At 38.2% G+C, this 23,516-nt stretch overlaps 1 protein-coding gene across 1 annotated transcript in view; it reads right to left on the bottom strand.

The window, feature by feature from the left end:
- Window positions 1-23,516, bottom strand: part of LOC136857933 (E3 ubiquitin-protein ligase SHPRH) — a 396,601-nt gene that overhangs the window by 177,575 nt on the left and 195,510 nt on the right. The window contains exon 12 of the mRNA XM_067137032.2: window positions 15,122-15,259. Coding sequence (XP_066993133.2) covers window positions 15,122-15,259 — 138 coding nt within the window. The remainder of the gene's footprint in view (window positions 1-15,121; window positions 15,260-23,516) is intronic.

Genomic DNA, 23,516 nt, shown 5'->3' with positions numbered 1-23,516 from the left:
GGGCCTGAAACCCAACAAAGAAGCTGGTACTGACGATCTGAGAAGTGAACATATCAAACGGTTTGGCCCAAGCACCCTGAAGTAGCTCCTAGAGTTGATGAATGTTCATGTCATGGAATTAAGGATACCCAAGACATGGAGAAAGGCCAAAGTGACAGCACTTCTGAAACTGGACAAAGACCCAGCTGACCCTAAGACCTGCCTTGCTTCTATGAAATTTATTTAAGATTTCAGACTGAATGGTACTGAACCACATTGTGTAATCAATTAATGGCAAAAAAAATGAAAGAACAAGCAGGTTTCAGATCAGGTAAATCATGTGGTGGTCAAATTTTGAACATCATGCAGCATGCTGAGGACAGTCTTGACAGGAACCTTGTGACTGGAGCAGTTTTTAATCGACCTAGCAGCGGCCTATAATAAGGTAAATCATAGAAAGTTGTAATGGAAACCACATCAAGTCATGGATGATTACCATCTAACTAAGCTCATCATCAGTACTTTTCTCCAAATCAGAAGGTTCTATATCACAATGGCAAGAAGAGTTTAGGGGTAATACAAAAAACCGGACTTCCACAGGGCAGTGTGCCGGCTCCATTGCTATACAATGTCTACACTAATGATCAGCCCAACCCTATAAACATATGGAGCTTTATACGTGTCAACAACACTGCAGTAGCCATACAAGACAGAAGTTTTACTGAGGTAAATCTCTGGAAGAGCTATCGCTGTACTATGAAGCCAACAAACTAAAGTAAAATCCAAGTAAGATGCAAGTGTGTGCATTCTATCTGTGGAACACAGAAATGAGAAGACAGCTTGACATCTAGTGGAGAGGAGATAGACTGCAGCATTGCCCATTTTGTAAATACCTTGGAGTAATGCTTGACTACACATTGTAATATAATACAAGCAGCATACTTGAATACAAAGTGAAAAATGTGATTTAGGAACAGTATCTTGCACAAACTCACCAATTCTACTTGAGAAGCTCAACCAGTGACACTGCGAATATCAGTACTGGGATTACGCATATTGGTGGCAGAGTATGCAGGTCCTGTTTGGGTAGAGTTGGCTGACAAAAACCAGGCTGATGTCATACTCAATGAAACTGTCCACATCATCACAGGATGCCTTACCAACACCTGTTCAAAAACTCTACCCACTCGTTGGAATCAAACCGCCCCACTGGATGTGCAAAGGAAGGTAATAGCAAATGCCGTGTGTAAAAAGCAAATGGAAGATCCATGTCAACCCTCTGTATGGACACCACCCTCCTGAATGCCGCATGAAGTCTAGGAAGAGCTTCTCCACTAGATCCCAGGTACTTAAAGGATCTCAAGGAAGCACAAGCATGAAGTTGTGGAAGGAGAAGCTGAATGATCTAGAATTTTTTTTCTATTTGCTTTACGTCACACCAACGTCTTATGGCGACGATGGGATAGGAAAGGCCTAGGATGTGGAAGGAAGCGGCTGTGGCCTTAATTAAGGTACAGCCCCGGCATTTGCCTGGTGTGAAAATGGGAAACCACGGAAAACCATCTTCAGGCTTGCCGACAGTGGGGCTCGAACCCACTATCTCTCGATTACTGGATACTGGCCGCACTTAAGCAACAGCAGCTATCGAGCTCGGTGATTTAGAAATGCAGGTCACAGAAGAACTATACTCTGGAGGAGACCTCCCTTACACCATCTGGAGATCTCTAAACAGGCTCTGAATCAGTGTTTCAAGATGCAAGGCAAATCTTCAAAAGTGGGGGCTACTCCCAGCAGGAAGCAGTACACAATGCAAGTGCACAGCCCAGGACATCTTGGAAGTAAAAGACAACGCCATCTCAACTGCTAAATTTTGGAAACATTGCATATGACCTGCACATGGAAAGTAAGCTTTTATTTTTGCAATTTGCTTTACGTCACACTGACACACATATATGTCTTAGATGGGATGGGAAAGGGCTAGGAGTGGGAAGGAAGTGGTCCTGGCTTTAATTAAGGTACAGCCCCAACATTTGCCTTTGGTGGTTTTCCAGCTTCCATCCTTCGGACATGGCGTTTTCAATTTACCTGACAATTGTATAAGAGGCAGTCAAATGAATACATATTTCACATGAAAGGTGGCAACACTATTGTTACGTATCGAGACTGCTATCGCTGTGGTACGAGAACTGCATAGTGACAATTCACTGGTACACGCAGTTATTGGGTTATGTCTTTATTGGTGCGCCGATTAGTCTAGTTGTAGAAATGGAGGCAAGCAAAGAAGAGCAGAGAAGTGTGGTTCGTTTTCTGGTAGCTGAGGGTGCTGGAGTACGTGAAACTCGTCGCATGTCTACTGCGTATGGCGAACACTGCATGTCCATGGCGAGTGTGCACGAGTGGCATAGGAGATTCTGAGAAGGGCACACGTCACTGCAAGACGATGTGCGCCCAGGATATGAAGAGTATGCATTTCTCTCCCGTATTGTCACAGGGGATGAAACTTGGTGCCACCATTTCGAGCCCACAAGCAACCGGGATAGCCAACACAGAACATGTATTGGGTCACGCAGCTGTCAACTTGCATCCGGGAGATAGTAGGTTCTCATTTTCAGACCAGGCAAATTCTTAATTAAGGACACAGTCACAATTCTCCTCTGCCAAAGAAATTCAAAACTGTTCACACAAGTTCTGGTGGTCATGATGACCTTCATCTTTGACTGCAGGGGCCCCTGCTTGTCGACTTCCTCGAGCATGTGACCACAACTAATGGACACCGCTATGAAGACACTTTGCAGAAACTGTGATGCGCCATAAAGTCAAAAAGCCCTAGAATGCTGTTGGACAGAGTCATCCTTTTGCACGATAATACTTGTCCCCACACATCCAATCTGGCCAAGGCTACGCTTCAGCAATTTGGTTGGGAAACACTTCGACATCCTCCGTAGATCGCGGATCTTTCAGCTCAGGATTTTCACTTTTCTTGGCGAGATTCATGGACATTGGTTTCACTCGGACGTGGAAGTGCAAGAGTGGGTGCAGTTCTAGATCCTACCTCTTTCTACAAAATAGGAATTGATCTTCTTGTCTCCCAGTGGGATAAATACATTAACACTTTTGGTAATTACTTTTGAATAAAGACATTCCATGGTCACGTTGTAGCGGGTAGTCAATTAGCAGTGTGAACTTGAAATTCTTAAATTTAAATTTCAGCACATCCTAATTTCTTTTATGGTCCCCTTTTGTGTAGCCTGCTGTTCAGTGCATAAAATTAATTTCACATGCTGCTGTGATTCTGGAGACGATCGTAGTCTACGGCTATAATATATGGCTTGTCTAGCAATATTATATAGGCACAAGGGTGTATGTTTTGCACCAGAAACATCTTCACCTTCATTCTATGGTTCAGTATTCTTGTATCGAGCAAGTGGCTACATGGTTTGGGTCACGTAACTGTCAACTTGCATCCACGAGATAGTGGGTTCTCATTTTCACACCAGGCAAATGTTTAATTAAGGACACAGTCACTTCCTTCCTGCCCCTAGCCCTTTCCTACCCCATCATCGTTATAAGACTTATCTGTGCTGGTGCAACGTAAGCAAATTGAAGGATTCTTGTTCTTGTATACTTCACTAGTTTGGTTGATATGTACGGTTCTCTGCAGCCACCGTGGCAGTTGTTTTGCATGGAAAGACGCCTTCATGACAAGTTGTATCACTGTATGTGATGCACAAATCGAAAAGCAGGGCACAGTTGTCTTTAAAGAAGGGAAGAAGGCTTCCCTAAACCATATTTTCAGTTGTGTTTTCCCCACCTTTCCTGATTTTATGGCAATGAGAATGATGTTATCTGCTTGAAATATTTTTTTGAAACCAGAGAACTGAAGGTTACTGTCGATTCCTGCAGTACAATAAATAATTTAGGACCGAGCTCGATAGCTGCAGTCGCTTAAGTGCAGCCAGTATCCAGTATTTGGGAGATAGTAGGTTCGAACCCCACTGTCGACAGCTCTGAAGATGGTTTTCTGTGGTTTCCCATTTTCACACCAAGCAAATGCTGGGGCTGTACCCTAATTAAGGCCACGGCAGCTTCCTTCCCAGTCCTAGCCCTTTCCTCTCCCATCGTCACCATAAGACATATCTGTGTTGGTGTGACGTAAAGCCATTAGCAAAAAAGAAAAAAAATACAGAACAAAGAACTATCCATACCGATTGTTGGTATTATGGTGTATGAATGCACGAGTGAACAAACCGACTGGGCTATCCTGTGTGTGATTTTCTCACTTAAAAAAGATTTTGCGCTCAAATCCAATTTGATCGGTGTTGTAAATAGAGAATGGGGTGTAATAGAGAATCATTCTTGGGTCGTCTCTAGAAATTCTTCTGCAGCCTTATTCTTTTGTTTTTCATCCTGAATATGCAAACAGAATACACATTTCATCATTTTCCTACTCCCAATTCTGTGTTGTTTCTTGAAATGGCTGATCCAGGCATGAGAGGAGGAGAAATTACTTTTTTCAATAGATAGTTTACATGCAATTTCCAAAACCCACAGTCATAAATCTTCATCACTTACATTTCGCTTTCCCCTTCTTGCCTCCTGGAAATGAGAATAGACCTTTTCATACCTAATATTTTTATGTTCAACCTGACTTGCTGCCATACCAACTGCTTCTTCCACAAGTAAAAACATCACTCCAACTTCACTAAACCAAAATATTTGTGGACGTGTGAAAGTGATAATCACTTTTTACCAACTACGTTAAGCCGGAATTTTACAGCCCTCTTCTTTTACTCCATACTGATGTTTTCTGGCACACACTGTATGTGACTACGAACATAACCAGAACTGGACAATCTGCATGGCAGTGGATGTGGAGCATCATTTCTGGGGAGTCCTATTCTAGTTTCAAACTGGGAACAGGAACTTCGCTTGTAATCGGCAGAAGGTTTGGACAAACCGAATCACTTGAGTCACTTGCACTGTCTCCACTGTGGAGAAACCTCCTCAAAATGTTGCACTACTCTATAATTATTTTCCATCAAATCAATCAGTTTTGTCCCATCTCCTTTTATTTAGAGCTAATTTTTCTGAAAACACATTTTCATGGAATTAACTCCTTACACACTCTGCTATGTTAATATGATTTAAAACGTCATCCTCCAAGGAACATTTTCACAGTCTTGCTTTCTTTAAAACCATCAAAACCATTATGTTATTGCAGGACAGAGTGAAACACCCCACAGATCTGATAGAACAATGATTGTATCAAAAAAACTTCAAGGTAGGTTTTGACCTGTCTTACCTGATATTTTTCTTGTTAGAGGTGATAAAAAAGGAAGGGAAGAGTGTGGGGTAGAACTGTACATTAAGATTACTATTGCATACAAAATAGTTTCTGTTAGGCACATCAAGAGTAAATGATGTGGGCAGATTTAACAGTTGGAGGAATTAGGACAAGAATTCTCTCTCCCTTTTTTTTCCTTTTATACAATTTGCTTTACGTCACACTGACACAAATATGTCTTATGGTGACGATGAGACAAGAATGGGCTAGAAGTGGGATGGAAGTGACAGTACATTCTTCAAGCATAAGGCTAGTCACCACTACACGTGGGAAGTACGGGCACCAGATCCATAACAGATTTTGAATTCAGGAAATCCGTTAGGAATGTGCGGATATTCTGGGGCATTTTTTTTTTGCCGATACAAACCATTACCTGATCTGACATGTAGTAAGTATACTTAGGCCTAGAATAGAGAAAGTGAAAACTGTCAGTAGATGAATAAGAGTAGAGAATCTCCTGAACATGGAAATTGGACAGAGGTTCATGGATGACAGTATAGGAAGCATGAAGTCATCTAAGGATGACATAAAATGATTACTGTTTAACTGTAGATGTATTGAAAAGAATAGAACTAATTTGATGGATATACATATACCAGATATTGTAAAAGGAATTGAATCACGGCTGAGAAGTGATATTATGGACGCAGAAATTTTCTTATGGAATTGGAGAGTTTATTGTAGAGACAGAAGAGAAGTATTTATACTGGTGAAAGGAGAAATTGTAAGCTACGAAAATGTTAAGAATAAGGAACATGAAATTCTAGGTGTAAGATTCGTCTCTAAAGACAATAGGCAACTTGATGTTTTTGGGGTGTACAGACCTGGCAAGGTTGGTGCTGACGCCGATGCAGATTTATTTGATACGATAATCAGTTATGTGGGGAACAACATAGAAAGGAACGTTATTGTAGCGGGTGATCTGAACCTGAAAAATGTTAACTGGGAAGGGAATGCAAATGACAGAAAGCATGACGTACAAATGGTGAATAAGTTATTATGGGAAGGAGAGCTAGATCAGAAAATGATGGAACCAACACGAACCAAAATCCACTCTAATTAGGGAAATAAAACGGAAGGACACATATTCAGTCTTCATTGTGAACAATCATAACATACATCAAATCACCAATTTATTCAAGAAGCATAAAGTCAAAATAGCTTTCAGAATGACCAAAAACAACTTTTCGCATTTCCATAATATATTCATGGTCCATCAATAAAAATGATACATATAATAGTTCAGGAATTTACAGGTCACAATGCCAATTCTGCCCAGCAAGTTACAGAACAGATTGGAAGGAGTTTTAGTACCAGATATATCAATCACACCAACACAGTTAAAACAAAATAGATACTCTGCCAGGAGATTGCACATGTCGGAGTCAAATCACAATTTTGCTAGTATCAATAAAGATCTTCAAATCATTAAAACCATGCAAATAGGACCCTTACTCAGTATTACAGAGATTCAGTTTTATCAATGGATGAACGAATAAACAATAATCATAATTTAAAAGAACCAATAGACAAGATGAACATCCTATACGAAATTGTTCACCCTTTCATCTCAAAAGCATATTCAAGGAGAACAGTACACCAACGAGCACTTCCCCCGTTACCTCACACCCCTCCAACTTCACAGCCAAGCACGAACATGTTACCGCCTACTTCCCAAGCACCCCCGCATTCTTCATCCCGCAATGGGCAACACACCAACACAGACAAACAGTGCGCGGCTGACACAATTAGCAACAGAGTCACGAGGACAAGAAGCAAGGGAGTAAGTACAGTTAAATAACAGTTCATTTCTCAAAGTAAACAACACGTGCACACCATTCTAAATACCCACTTTTCTTTACAGACATTCCATTCGCATTTAGTCAGTATTATATAAAGGTAGTTTAAAAACCGAGCGAGTTGGCTGTCGATTAGGGGCACGTAGCTAACATCTACATAGCAGCTATTTATCGTCACGAGATAACATAATGAAATAACCAACTAGCTATTTTAGTTCTGCAGATAACAGCAACTAAGAAGGATGTTCCCTCAAGACGTAACAGCCCTGCATGTACACCAGAATAAGTGTTAACGTGATAATTTCAAGTCCATACATACTCTAAATGTGAATCATTACAGTTTAATTTGGCCAACAGCATAAATTACACAGCTCCCTGTATTTTTAGCAACTTGATATTTCAAAATATCACCACACAAGAGTGTTACCCAATTAGACTGATGATAACAAACAAGGATGTTTGTTGTTGTTTGACCTCTCAATTTACATGTCAACAAAAAAAAATCACCATTTATCAAGAATTTACAAGAACCATGCATTATTATAATATAAATTTCTTCAAATAACTGAATGCATAATATGTATCTTCCATAACAAAAAAGACAATTTTCCCATTTTTTTTTACAAAAAAAAATACATTTTAGAGAAATAGCTATATTTTAATTTTATGTGTATTAGTTTGTGTGTTTGTCAAATGCTTCTTATAATTCATGTGCAGTATTTTGAGCTGAAGATGGTATACAAAGGGCCAAAACTGGTACTCATATATTAAATATTGATGTTATACACATATAGTACTGATTGGTGGACATCATTTGTAGCATTTTTCGAAAAGAATATGTCAATCTCAATCTTTATAAACAAGATCTTTGCTATGGATGTGTATATGTTCATTATCTTCCCACTTCCCTGTGTTATTCTTTAACTTGATTCTATATAATAAATTTGGAAGTATCCAAGCATGCGTTATGCTGTTATTTATGTTGTGGTTGCTGTGTATGTTAATCCTTTCTTCTTCGCCTGATATTTTCTCCAACATGATTAGAATGGATGCATGTATGATGTGAGTATGATATTTTCAATATTGTATGTATTTTGAGGTCTTAACCTTGCATAAATATGGAAGATAAATGTTGGTTGAGCTCAAGTATATATTATTGCCATTGATGCTTTCACAGCCTGTACTCATAGACATGATATAGGCTTTTGGGCTTATGCCATGTCAAGAAAATAAGGTGAAATTCTTTACGTTTCGCAGAGAATCTCAGCTTTGGGGCTTATGCCGTGTCAAGAAAATAAGGTGAAATCTTTTGAACTTCTCTGAGAAGATCTCTGCGAAATGTGAAGAATTTCACCTTATTTTCTTAACACGGCATAAGCCCAAAAGCCTATATCATGTCTCATGTATATAATTAAGACTGAATTATACTATGCAAAATACTCGAGATATGGAAAATGTCAGCCATCCAACCACAATATCTGAACCCCTGAGATGACCTCTTGCACCCTCTGGCAGATCTTAGCAGCTTATATACCTTTAAACAGACACAAAAACTGTCACATTATATATGTATGTACTGTATGTATGATTCTTTCACTACAAAATTTATAGGTTTCAATTGCTGATCTTTTGTGAGCCACGATCATGACTCCTGCTTGTGCTCTCATTTTTCTGCATTCCACAATAAAACTGCAGATAATTAACCATCTATTTTGATCCCTGATGCTTTTGTTTTGTTTTAGAAATTGCTACGATAGAAATTTCTTTCTTTGAGAGGTTGTTGTCCAGTTGATTATCTTTGCGTGTAACATATTGGATATTCCATGCAGCACACTTAATAATATTCTTTTTCTCCATCCATTTTCCTTTTTCACACCTTGGTCATAATAGATTTAACTTGTCTAGGTATTCCTTTTGTAAGGCTTGAAAGGAGGAAAATGTCCTTCCAACAGATTGCTAACCTGACAGAAATAAGATCATTGATGGGGTTGCTACCTCTCAACCCATGGTAATGCAGCATTTTCCCCATACTAGGTGGAACAGTTATACTGCCATGATTCCGTTTCCGATGAATTTAGGTGTCACTAGCAGGTGCCCATGGCTTCGCCCGTGTTTATTAAGTCAACTGCGTTAGATGTTTCTAAACCGTTAAATTAAATGTAAAAGAAAAACTATATTTATTCACATACATCGTTTTCACTTTTAATATTGGTTGTTTTCTATTATTTTAATATTGCACCCCGTTTCCACCCCCTGCCTGTAGGGGTGTCTTACCCTACAGCTTCCTTTCCTAAACAGTAAGTCATATGAGTATCATGTATGGTTGAGAGGTATGCTGGAACATCCACACGTACATGCATGATCTCAGTCATTTTGGACATTCCTTTCATCCCTTGTAAACCCTATCCCGACTGGGAATGAACTTTAGCTCAAGCGGCATCCAGGGTGTCAAAGTTTATTTCAGCTACCCCAAAGACTATGAACTCGCCACTAATATCGGTCATTTTTTGGATTTTTACAGTTCACCCCTTCCTTTAGAGGTGCTAGGGGTTTCTTGCCCCTACAGTAATTTTTCCAGATAGTAAATTATATTTGTATCTAGTTTGGTTGAGAGCTATTCTGAAACATACACACACATTCACCCATAATCTCTGTCATTTTCAACATTTTCCTTCTTCACTCTTTCTCGCCCCATCATCATCATTCCGTGTCCGGTCAGCATTTCCAAAATGTAGCAACTCCGATGGCCTTGTCGTTCGCCTCGATCAGGTCCTGTGTAGTGCAGGGATGTTCTAGTAGGGGACAGATGAGCAGGTGGTTTGGATCTTGTGTTACACCACACTCGCAGGATGCGTCTCCATCAGCTGGAAGAATGGCCCATTTTTGCATGTTGGTCTTGCAAAGAGGTACGCCCACCCTAAGACGATTAAGTGATCTCCAAATAGGGTAGGGCAGGTCATTTCCTGGAGCTAGCTCTTCCTTTGCAGGAGTATCAGGTGGCAGCATGCTCTTCTACCTGGTGATGCGGTTAGACTCAGGTGTTTCTACCAGTGGTTGAGTCCTGGTGATGAAGCTCTTTCTCGACTTCAGTCGACAGACTGCAGCCTGGTGATCATGCCCCATATACCACAGGGACTGAATTTGGACTTTTCATTTTCATATACTGTTTATAGAAGCAGAAGAAGATGATAAGTTTTAACCCACCAGTACTCGCGGGTGAGCGCTGTGCTCACTTTAATTTTTAACAGCTTCTAACTCTACCATAGTGGAAATTGGGAAGCCAAGCTCTTGTCTATCTTCCTTTCTGAGTATCTCCTTTGATGTATACAGGAAACCGGAAACGTGAGTGCTTCCCAGACACTCTGATTTCAATCTTGGCACAGATGTGAACGAAAGTGAGCACAGCGCTCACCCACGAGGATCCGTGTAACATTTTGTGCATGTGTGAAGTAGTGCAAGTCTGAGTGCCGAGTGATGTTTTATTAACATATTGAGTATGGAACATGAAGACCAATTTCGCAAGTGGTTGTTAGAGGAATCTGATGATGAAATTTTAAGCTCTCCTCTGATAGTAGACAATGATAGTGAAGATTCGGAGGGAGAGATTGAAAACAGTGATCATGACACTAGCAGTGAAGTAGCCGCTGACGATTCTGATTTCGATGAGCACATCAGGCCTCATTATGTTAGTAAGGACAATGTCACAGTGTGGAACATTCATCCCCCTCCACACAACAGGTGAAGAAGCAAGAAGAATATTGTCATTCATCCGCCAGGTGTAAAAACACGTGCTCAGCACGCAGCGACAGTTATCCAGTCGTGAGACTTGTTCTTTCCTAACAATGTGATTGCTGAAATAGTGAACTATACAAACGTTCGTTTGCGGAAGTTCAGACAAAATTACACAAATGTGAATGAGATAAAGGCCCTGCTTGGTTTGTTATACTTAGCAGGAGTTATGAAACCATCACATCAAAATATCCAAGACTTATGGGCAACTCATATGACAGCACTGGAGTATTTTCGCCTCATAATGAGTTACAATAGATTTTATTTGCTTCTTAGTGCCCTGAGGTTTGATGATATTCGTACTACGCAGCAAAGGAAAGCTCTGGATAAGTTGGCGCCAATCAGAGAAATATTTCAAGGTTTTGTTCAGCGATGTGAAGACAATTACAGTGTCGGGGAGTACGTCACACTAAACGAAATGCTGGAAGCACTTCGTGAAAGTGCAGTTTCAGGCAGTACATTCCAAACAAACCATCCAAATACGGAATCAAAAGTTTTGCCTTGGTTTGTTCTCGGATGTCTCGGCGGGAAGACAGCCTGAAGGTCCCTTTGTAATAGACAATAGTCCTAGTAGAGTCGTCAGAAGAATGGTTCAGCCAATAGAAAACAGTGGCCAGAACGTGACTGTCGACAAGTAGTTTTCTTCCATTGGGATTGTGAATGAGCTTGTACGGGAGAAGAACCTAACAATGGTCACAACACTGAAACAAAATAAGCGGGAGATTCCACCAGAACTAGTCAACACTAGAACCAGGCCTGTAAATAGCAGCATTTTTGTTTTTGGGGAGCATTGCATGCTGATTTCGTATGTGCCTAAAAAGAATAGAAACGTAATATTCATATCAAGTATGCACAAATTTCCAGTAATTGATGAAACAAGTGGGGACCTTATGAAACCAGAAGGACTTACCTTTTATAATTTGACGAAAGGAGGGGTCGATGTTGTTGATGAAATGAAGTCTTTGTACTCTGTATCTACAGTGTGCTGCAGATGGCCTCTAAAAATATTTTTCACAATGTTGCATATTGTCGTTATCAACAGCCAGATTATTTTTCATTCGAACACATCTGAAGAGTTACCGCGAAGGAAGTACCTGAAAACACTCACCCTGGACCTTACAAAATTACATCTTAAAGAAAGAGTTGCAAAGTCTGGAATTCACTCAGATCTGCGTCTGAAAATTCTGAAAGTTCTGGGGAAAAAGCCCAATCCTCCACAAGAGACATCGTCGGGAAGGGAAAAGTGTGCATACTGTCCAAGAAACAAGAACCGGAAAACAGCAGCCAGATGTGTGAAATGCAGTGCTCCAATCTGCGGAGACCACATAGTAACTGTTTGTAAACAATGCCATTTCCCACATCCAGATCAAAGTGACTCAGAAACGGAATACAGGTGACAACAGTGTTGAGACTTTATATTGAAACATCTGTTCCACAAGAACATGTACTGTTACCTCATTTACGAACAGGTTCAACAATGACAGTTCAATAGGCAGAAACATAGTTAGTTTGTTTTTTGTTTTTTGTTTTTTGTGCAGAAGGTGGTTATATGTCACGCTACTATCTAGATTTCAAGAAATTAATGCTTTCTAACCTGAATAAAGTGAGCGAACTCGAATTCTAGTAAGATTAACCTAAATTTCTATGAATCATGCATTCAAACCTATACTGAGTGAGTTAAACCCAAGCATGTATACTATTATTTGAAAACTGCAATTATAATGAACGCTGGTAAAAGAAATCAGGAAAACGAACGTACACAAGGTGAGCACTGCACTCACCTGCAAGTATCAGTGTTATACATGCGGCCGCGAGTACTGTCGAGTTAAGAAACACGTCATCTTCACATACTGTTGGTTAGGCAACCCACTTATCAGACTTGTCATGCAGTTTAATTGCCTTCCCCTACTTATTTTTTTAGTCCTTCTCACCCACTTTGCCAAACTACCCATCAGATTTCATCTAAACCACTTCCTAAACCCTCCCAGGAGTAATAAGAACAAACTGTGAAATTTTCAGCCAGATCGCTCCAGTAGTTTTTGAGTCCATTCGAGACACATATACAAACAAACATTAATATATATGGGGTGAAGCGTAATACGCGCACTCGGGCGTCGCAGCGCGACTCCTCACATGCCAGCAATAAAAAAATGTCTCTTACAAAATTTAGTCTTGCGAGTATATCCGGTAGAAAACGGACGTTAAAGAGTAGCAATCTGGCAACACTGTAACCATATGTAGGGTAACTACCGCTGTCAGCACGTCCTCATCGTGCTGTACAGTTGGTGCAGTGGGTAGAGTTTTTGGTTGGCATGCAGGAGGTCGATGGTTCGATCCTGGGTTGAGGCACATTTTTTATTTGATAATTTCCATCTGACATTACCTACTGTAATACAGTAAGACATCGTTTCTGAGGTCACATGTATCCTACATTTAAATAATAATAATAACAATAATAATAATAATAATAATAATAATAATAATACATTGAGATACGTACTAAACAGCATGCAGTTACCAGACGCAACACGCAATGTTGAAAGGCAGAATTATTGGGATCATGGTGATAACACATACAAATTGTAACCGAGTTTGGACATTAATCGCAGAGCACGTTGCTAGGCCTACTGGTAACGTAAGGCCCTAACGAAATGTAATGGACCTAATTGAGGCAAGAATAATAGTTGGTACTAATCTATGGGACCATTGGAGGAGGGTACAAAGAAAACAGGTTTCACATCTAGTAGATGAAGTGGTGCGAATAAATTCACGCCCACGACGTGGAAAGGGCGCCTTTCAAAGCTGACCAATGAAAACGATTGTTCATCCATTTCTAGGATCGTAGTATGTAAGTGCAAATGGTTTCTAGAGGACCCGCTGCAATCGCTGTTGACGATTAAGATGCCAGATACCACCTGGACTACATTTACGAAATAAAAAACATACGCCTCAACCTAGGATCGACCACTCGACCTTCGCATGCTAACCCAAAACTCTATCCAACTGTACAATACGACTAACTTCTGCTGACAGAGGTAGTTACCCTACACATGGCTACAGTGTTGCTAGATTGCTAATCTTCAACGTCGTTTTTCTGCCGGATATACTCGCAAGATGAAATTTTGTAAGAGACATTTTTTTATTGCTGGCATGTGAGGAGTCGCGCTGTGATGCCCAAGTGCGCGAATAACGCTTCACCCTGTATATATATAGATGGATAGATAGATTTCCTACACAAAGGTTTTATCAAATATCATAACGAAGAGCTCCTCCACCCGTAGCCATTTGTTTACGATTGGTTTGATAGGTTTGGTATTGACCCATGGCCAGACGGTTGCAGGTAGTACCATCTGTCATATATGGTAACAGGGCATACCTGACTTGACATGTATGGTAATTTATTATAAACAAAATATGTCATTACTTTGTACAGGTATGAAGAATTAAATCACTTTGTGAAAATAAGTGTCAAGTTCCTTCAGGAGCTATTTTTTATTTTTTTTATTACAGAAACTCATCTTCAACAGATTTGCCGAAAGAAAATGAAAACCTACAACCTGTTTTCCAGTCTTAGACCGGGTCAGGAATGTAATGAATGAAACATATATAGGCTAGTATTACAATGGGGTCGCCACTCCCAAAGTGATTATTAATGACTGATAGATTCAATGAAATGATAATGGAGAGTGTTTCTGGAATGAAACATGACAGGGAAAACCGGAGTACCCAGAGAAAAACCTGTCCTGCCTCCGCTTTGTCCAGCACAAATCTCACATGGAGTAACCGGGATTTGAACCACGGTATCCAGCGGTGAGAGGCAGACGCGCTGCCGTCTGAGCCAATTTGCCGTAAGACACAAGTATTAATGAGAATGAAGAGAGTTTTTCAAATGGAGGACTGACCCTCTTATTGCTCATTTGGCAATTGTATCAAAAGAATCTATGAATCAATTAAATAATAATGCTATATTTTTAACATATCTTCAAATACTGTAATTCTTAAGACACTCCAGATTGCTAGATTTTACTCTTAAAAAATACAGTTGCTTATTTATTTTTCCACTGTGCTTTCTTACCGCCTTTTCATCTCTGCTACTCCACTACACAGACAATTCTTATGCCCGGAAGTGATCTTGAAGGAGTTATATTTTGGGACAGGAAAGTAAAAAGAGGAACACGTTTAATTACATACTTAATAACATGAAACATACCTGAGAATCACATTTGCGCATGTACTTCTGCTCTAGTTCCAAAGCTTGCTCATGCAAGACATGATCACGCAATGTTGCAGGGATGACCTCACGATGAACACACAGAATGTCAGACAAGTTGTGCATGGTATGGATCAGCTTCAAATGAAAGGAACATAATATATTAGAGAGAGATCAAAATCTGAATACATAAATTATTTCACAATATTAAAACTCTGATAATTATGTATCTTTCTCGTCGACATTGAAGATCGTAAGTTATGAATTTCATTATGGACCGTATTGACAATTGATCACTATCAAATGGTAGGAAGGGTCCACCTATCCAATACTATTAGTTTGTCAATATTATTAGCTTGTATACAAAATAATAGTATTGAATAGGTGGACCCTTCCTACCCTTTGATAGACATTGAAGAAATCTGCTTTCAACAATTTATAGGAAAGCAGCAACCCTTTATATAAGGTTTGGACAGTCGAGAAAAGAAATAGATGGTAGGGATGGGCTATGATCTCACTGGAGACTCTCAAGACTGATGTCACAGATCTCAAGAATCTGCAGAAATTCTCAAGAAGAATCAAGAATCTTTATTTGCCATTGACCATATAAAATGAAATAGTCTTTGTCAACTCATAATAATTTAGTACTTAATATTGAAAAGGCTAAATGCACAAACACCTTTTATTTACATATTTTACGCCCACATTGGAGCACTGAAATCAATACATTTGAGTTAATTTCTTCTTCTTCTTCTCCCAGAACTTTTTCATCCTCTCCGACCTGGAAGCCCTTTGTGTGTCCGATATAGTATATTGTTTCCGTTCAACTGCTTTTAGTTTGAGACTTATGCTTTTGTTCTTCAAAATCCTCTTCTCTTTTCTGTCTTTGATTTGTTGCCGAGTTATACCCAATTCTTCCAAATCGTCCTGAACTTCTTTGAACCAATTATTATTGATTTTATTCTTCAAAAAGTAATCGAATAGTTGTTTCAATATCCTGGTGTCTGCTAATCTTGATATGTGACAGAAAAACTTAATACTAACATGATGCATTTCTAAGAATTCAGACGTATTATAAAATGTTTTTTCTATTAACCAATCATACATTTTCCTTTTAAAATGACTTAAAGGAATGGACCGTGCAGAATGTGGTAAATTATTAAATAAAACAACTGATTTTATGTGAGTGAGCAGTTTTTGACAGCCTGTAAATTGGGATGTCAATGTCTGCTTTGCCCTGAGTATCATGAAGGTGAATGTTTTCACTAGCATAGAATTCAATTATGTTGTTTTTAATATTTGTCTAAGATATATAAATATACACATTTATAATTGTCAGTATTTTAAGCTTAATGAAGAGAGGTCGACAATGGTCAATTGCATCAGCCCTACACATTGTGCAGACAACCTTTTTCTGTATTAGAAGAATATTATATACGTAAGAGAAATGCCTCCATAATAACAGTCCATAAGTAATGTGTGACTGGAAGAGACCAAAATATGCCATCCTTAGATAATCACTGCTAACTAAATCCCTGAATTTCCATATTAAATAGGCCACTCGTGATATTTTTTTATAAACATGATCAATGTGTGTTTCCCTGTTTAAGTTGGCATCAATATGAAAACCCAAAAGTTTGACTGACCGACTGACTGACTTTCAATATCTTTGGATAAAGCTAGTGTGATAAATTGAGTTTTATCCTTATTGCACAACAGCCCATTGGATGAAAACCAATGCATTGCAGTTGCAAGAGCTTCCTGCGACATCTGATGCAAACCTCAGATGCTCTGGTGTTTTGTAATTAACGTTGTATCGTCCACATAGGATATAAGAGCATGAGCTGTGACACTTTGCAGTAAATCATTGATTGCCAGAATGAATAAAAATGGACCAAGGACAGAGCCCTGTGGCACCAACAGTTGTAACTTTCTTCAAAGTCGAATACCTATTTTTAATGTAGTACAGAAATATTTAAAACAGTTACATTTGAATCAGCCTTGTCAATACACTTATTAATGAAAGAAAATTATTTATTCAACCAAACATGTTTCAGGAATTCAACCATTCCCTTCATCAGTGGTCAGATCAAACATTCAAACTAGTCAATACGGATCAAACAATCATTTTAACCTATTATGGTTAAGTTTCCCTATTTTGAATTGAGACAAACTTGTACCTGTTATTTAAGTATGACTTAATTATGTGCAGTAAGGGATACTCGACACCATAGATCTCAAGCTTTGCAAGTAAAATTTCATGATTAATACAATCAAAAGCTTTACTTAGATCACATAACACCGAAGAGATGGCCTGCTTGTTTTCCAAAGCTGTTAATATCTGATTAACAATTTCAAGAACAGTAGTAGTACATTTACCTTGTAGAAACCCAAACTGACTGTTGGATAGGAGATTGTAAGTTTCAAAATAGTTGCCAAGTTGATTGTACAAAAGTGATTCAAATATTTTAGAAATTATTGGAACAATTGAAACTCCGTGATAGATTCTGAAGAAATTGTTATATCCCAAAAGTATATGTTTTTATGGAATAATAATAACTGCTACAACTGCAGCAATTCTAGCCATTTGATGCATGAGTTACATTATTTATTCTTATGTACAAGACTCTTCCAAGTAGTGAGGCTGCCCAGATGGAAAGAGTATACTAAGAACACTGATATGAGAAATAAAATAGGTTGTTGTTGTTGTTGTTGTTGTTGATGATGATGCTTGTTGTTTAAAGGGGCCTAACACCTAGGTCATCTGCCCCATTGTTTTTGTTTGAGCCATCAGTCCATAGACTGGTTTGATCCAGCTCTCCAGTTCTACATCCTACATCTGCTCAAATCTGATTGTCATATTCGTACCACCTCTCTCTTCTTCAATCTGCTCTCACCAATTCAATTCAGTATATCTTCATTCACAATTCTATCTACCCATCTCACTTTCAGCATTACCTCTGTGGGAGGGGGCGGTAGAACAACACCCACGGTATCCCCTGCCTGTCGTAAGAGGCGACTAAAAGGGGCCCCAGGGGCTCTGAACTTGGGAGTGAGAGTTGGCGACCACGGGGCCCTCAGCTGAGTCCTGGCATTGCTTCCACTTACTTGTGCCAGGCTCCTCACTTTCATCTATCCTATCCGACCTCCCTTGGTCAACTCGTACTTTTCCGACCACGACGGTATTACGTATGGAGGCCTAGGGAGTCTTTCATTTTCATGCCTTTTGTGGCCCTTGTCTTCCTTTGGCTGATACCTTCATTTTTTGAAGTGTCGGAACCCTTCAATTTTTCTCTATGATTAGTGTTATATAGAGGATGGTTGCCTAAAACAATAATCACCACCACCACCACCACCATCATTTTCAGCCTTCTTCTGTAACATCACATTTCAAAAAACTTCTATTCTCTTTGTTTCTGAGCTAGTTATCGTCCATGTTTCACTTCCATACAGTGCCACGCTCCAGATGAAAGTCTTCAGAAACATCTAATTCCTATATTAATGTTTGAAGTGAACAATTTTCTTTTCTTAAGAAATGCCTTTCTTGTTTGAGCTAGTCTGCATTTATGTCCTCCTTACTTCTACCATCATTAGTTATTTTACTACACAAGTAACAGTACTCATCTACTTCCTTTAAGGCATCATTCCCTAATCTAATATTTCATGCATCACCTGACTTTGTTTGACCTCACTCCATTACTTTTGTATTACTTTTACTATGTAAACATTGAAAAGGGGAGGGGACAAACTACAGCATTGCCTCATTCCTTTCTGGATTGCTGCCTCTTTTTGAAAGCCCTCGATTCTTATCACTGCAGACTGATTTTTTGTACAGATTGTAGATAATTTTCCTTTCTCAGTATCAGATCCCAATCACCTTCAGAATCTCAAATAGCTTGGTCCAATCAACATTTTCGACTACCTTTTCTTGATCTACGAACACCATGTCTTTATTAATTTGGTCCTCTAAGATTAGACGTAAAGTCAGGATTGCTTCAAGTGTTCCCACATTTCTTCTGAAGCCAAAGTGTTCTCCAAACTCAGTTGCAACCTATCTTTTCATTCTTCTGTAAGTAATACAAGTTAAAATTTTGCAGGTGTGAGTTACTAAACTAAGAGTGTGGTATTTCCATTGATGCTTTCACGGCCCGTGCTTATAGACATGTTAAACTAATGGAACACTCAGGTATTTGAAGGGCTGGTTCTGGTCATTGATTGGCTAGAACTGCTGCTGTTTGTAACAATTGTTTTTTTTTTTTTTTTCATAAGAAACAGCTACTTTCGTATTATTTTTTTAAACAAGGGCCCATCAGCATTACTCTGAATGTAAGCATGATGCTGTTCCTTTCCTTTTCACACTTGTCAGCACCAGCTTTCTTGAGAATAGGTATAACAACATGCTGCCAAAAATCAGAAGGCACTTCTCCTGTATCATACATCTTACACACTAAACGGAAAAACCTCACCGTGCTGGTTTCTCCTAAGGCAGTCAGCGATTCTGAGGGTATGTCATCAATTCCCGGTACCTTGTTCCTACTTAGGTTCCTCACAGCTATGTCGAATTCTGACCTCAAAATTGGGTCTCCCTTGTCATCAGTACCAATAGCCAGAACCCTATCATCTACTTCTTTACCTTGATACAACAGTTGGATATGTTCCTGCCATCTTTCTGACTTGCATTCTTTCTCCAGAAGTGGTTTTCCATCTGAGCTCTTAATATTCATACATCTAGTTTTCATTTCTCCAAAGTTTTCCTTGATTTTTCTGTATGCAGCATCTACCTTTCCTAGGACCACACAACCTTCAACATCCTTGCACTTCTCTTTTAGCCATTCTTCCTTAGTCATCTTGCACTTTCTACCTACTTCATTCTTTATTCACCTGTATTCTTTTCTGTTCTCCTAATTTTTTGTATTCTTGTACTTCTGTCATTCGTCAATCAGGTCTAGTAACTAGGTTTAAAATTAATTAAACCTACAGCCTTATTATAAAAGGCATCCTAACTGAAATACAGTATATAGTAATATTGTTTGTTATGATAACTGAATTATTCATAGAAGTTATAATTATATAAGTGGTTCCTGAGGATGGTTACAGAACCCTTTAGGGTGCTGACTGCAATGTCTCTTATGAGGCTCTTATTGAGGCCAAAATGCCAGCAGAACTGGACAAAATGAGGGGTGATGGTTCCAATTATACAGTTAACAGAACATTTTTCAAAAATTTTCAAAGATGTAATTTTGTCATAAAAAATTAAATATAATATTTGTTTTAAGTCGGTCGGTCGGTCGGTCGGTCGGTCAGGAAGGAAGGAAGGAATTCAAAACCTATTTTTAGCTTCAGAATATAAATCAGTTAATTAAATAAGCAATGTTTGTACAGATTTGTTTTTCTGTTTTTACCCTTCCAATGAAAGGAACCAAAGAAAAATGTATTTTTCAAACCACTTTCTAATTACTGTAACTCTGTAAGAATAGAGAATAGCACACAGGTTCATGTGTCATTTTTCTCTCAAAACATCTTCAGAAATCAGCTCAGTAAGAATCAATCAATCAATCAATCAATCAATCAATCAATCAATCAATCAATCAATCAATCAATCAATCAATCAATCAATCAATCAACCAATCAATCAATCATTCATCTGCATTGGAAACTTGGAAAGTTATCGAACATTTCCCCTGATAATTTATTCCAATCCCTTATTCCTCGTACTGTAAATGAATATATTCCCCAATATATCCTCTTGAATTGCAACTTTATCTTCATATTAAGATCCTACCTTTAAAAGCTCAGCTCAAGCTTATTTGTCTACCTATGTCATTCCAAGCCAACTCCGTGTGTAAAGTAGGCCTAGTCAATCCATAAATATACATATTTTGCTAGTAGCTTAACGTCGTACTAACACATCAAAGGTGTTTGGCAATGCAAGGATGTGAAGGAGCTAGATGTGACCTTAATCAAGGAAAAAAAAAAAAAAAAAAAATCCTGAAAGGAACAAATTCTACCAAATCCCTTCCTTTTCTTTTGGTACATTCTCTTAATTAAGAATGGGTGGTTATGAAAAAGTGCCAAAAATATATCAAATATTTAAAAATAAAATTCCATGGGCAGTCAAAACTTGACAGCTAAGAAGAGAAGAAATGCAATAGATGCAGTGCAATAAAATAAGTTCAAAAATATTTCAACATATATTAACTCATTGAATACAGAATTCTAATATAAAATGTTTTTATACTCGTTCATGACCGACATCATTGCTTTCAAAAATAAGAAGAGAGGTTACATCATCGACCCCACTGTCCGCTTTGAAAGCTACAAGTCGCAGCTCTCAGATGTCAGCCTTGAGAAGAGGAATATTTACCTATCAACAATTCCTTACCATAGGGAGAAATACCAGCCAGAGGAAATCGAAACAGTTGGTCTGATGCTTGGAGCGGGGGAAGCAATTCCCGTTTTTGCCACCAATTTTTGGAAACAGATGTCTCTGCCAGTTACAACATTAGGCAAGATTGCCATCATAGCCTTAAGGGGCTCATTAATAATGCTAAGAAATCATTGTTACAATTAGGTTACCATCTAAATTTTTCAAGTATATTTCTCTTCTAAGAATGAATGTAAAAGTATACCTTGTCTCAAGGCAGCCTCTACATGAGAGGAAGTATTTCATAAAATAAAATAAAATGCATGCATTATTAATCAATAACATTTATAAAACAAAACACACAAACAAACAAAAAAGAAAAAACGAAAAAAGGATTTGGTAGAATCGAATGATGTTCTCCCAGAAATGAAATATTCATTCTGTTATTAATGTTTTCTTCTCCAGTCCTGTTTTTGTATTCATTAATCTTGCATTTGTTTCAACAGACTAGAAAATTTAAAGATTATATCATTAATGAGACAACCATATGTTATTTTTGCTACATAAAAAGATGAGACAGCTTCGAACTCTCTGGTATGTGAATTGAATGTTGCAAGATCCAGGGACAGAATTCCTCAATACTGATTCCCTCAGATTTGAACAATGACTAGCAACACTTTCCAAATATGGTTCCGGAAGCAAACTATTTTAAGGAAAGGAGAAGAATTGTATTGCAAACAGTTACCACAACCCTGACAAGGCATATAGACAGAGCCCTGCACGGATGTGGATATCTGTGGATAGTTACAAGTAACTATTCTCATTTTGGTTCCGTATTGAAGATGACGTAAATCACAAATATTATAATAATTATTTATAGATCCACCTGTTCAATACAATACAATCCACTATTTCATGTGGTTAAAATTTATACATAATACTTAAAATTCATAGGTACACATTTTACCCTTTTTTATGGGCATCATCAGCCTATATCAATCTTAAAGTTATTGGATATGGGATCTTTCTAATCTTATAAACTATAGAATAAAATGTTGAACAATGATTTCATAAAATGTTATTCAATAACATCTAAAATGAGGACAATGCAGAGAAAATTTGTTAAAAATACTGTATATTAACAGTTTTGAAAACTATAACGTGGTTAATCTCAAATATGTGAACGTTTAAAACCAAAATGGATCCTCATTCTTATACACCATTAGGACTAAGACGGCCTTGAGTGTGAAAGCACAGTCGTCCAAGGAGGATATTTGTTCCACTCCCATAACATGAGTTCAAGATAATGAGACCAATGTCAAATATATTTAAAATAGAAGTGTGAACGTATCAAGTGTGTTAAAATATATACGGTTGATTTATCAGGAAGTCGTAGAAAAGAAGATGGGACTTCTTGTAGGAGACGTTGCTAATGATAAACTGTTGAGGTGTCAAAGCTAGCTGATGTCAATGCTTAGTTATGTTAGTACGGTAATCGACTGGATCCAATAGACGGTCAAGTGGGTATTGTTATCCCTGTTGAAATGTTTTTTCGAAGAATGATCGAGTTTTTACTCGTACGGTGCGTGTTAGGTACGTCGGACTGTTCCAACAGCGCTAGCTTGACTGTGGATATATCTGTTAATATATAATATTTTTAACAAACTTTCTGTGCATTGCCCTCATTTTAGATGTTATTGTATAACATTTTATGAAATCATTGTTCAACATTTTATTCTATAGTTGATAAGATTAGAAAGATCCCATATCCAATAACTTTAAGATTGATATAGGCTGATGATGCCCATAGAAAAGGGTGAAACATGTACCTATGAATTTTAAGTATTATGTATAAATTTTAACCACATGAAATAGTGGATTGTATTGAACAGGTGGATCCATAAATAATTATTCTAATATTTGTGATTTATATCTGTGGATATCTGCAAAGTTCAAATCAAAATCAAAATCTCTTTATTTGCAAATGAGGTGTCTACCTCGGTGGCAAATGGTACACTAACATACATTATT

Source organism: Anabrus simplex, chromosome 1 (assembly GCF_040414725.1).
Source record: "Anabrus simplex isolate iqAnaSimp1 chromosome 1, ASM4041472v1, whole genome shotgun sequence".
NCBI lineage: Eukaryota > Metazoa > Arthropoda > Insecta > Orthoptera > Tettigoniidae > Anabrus > Anabrus simplex.
This window is presented reverse-complemented; position numbering and strand designations above follow the sequence as displayed.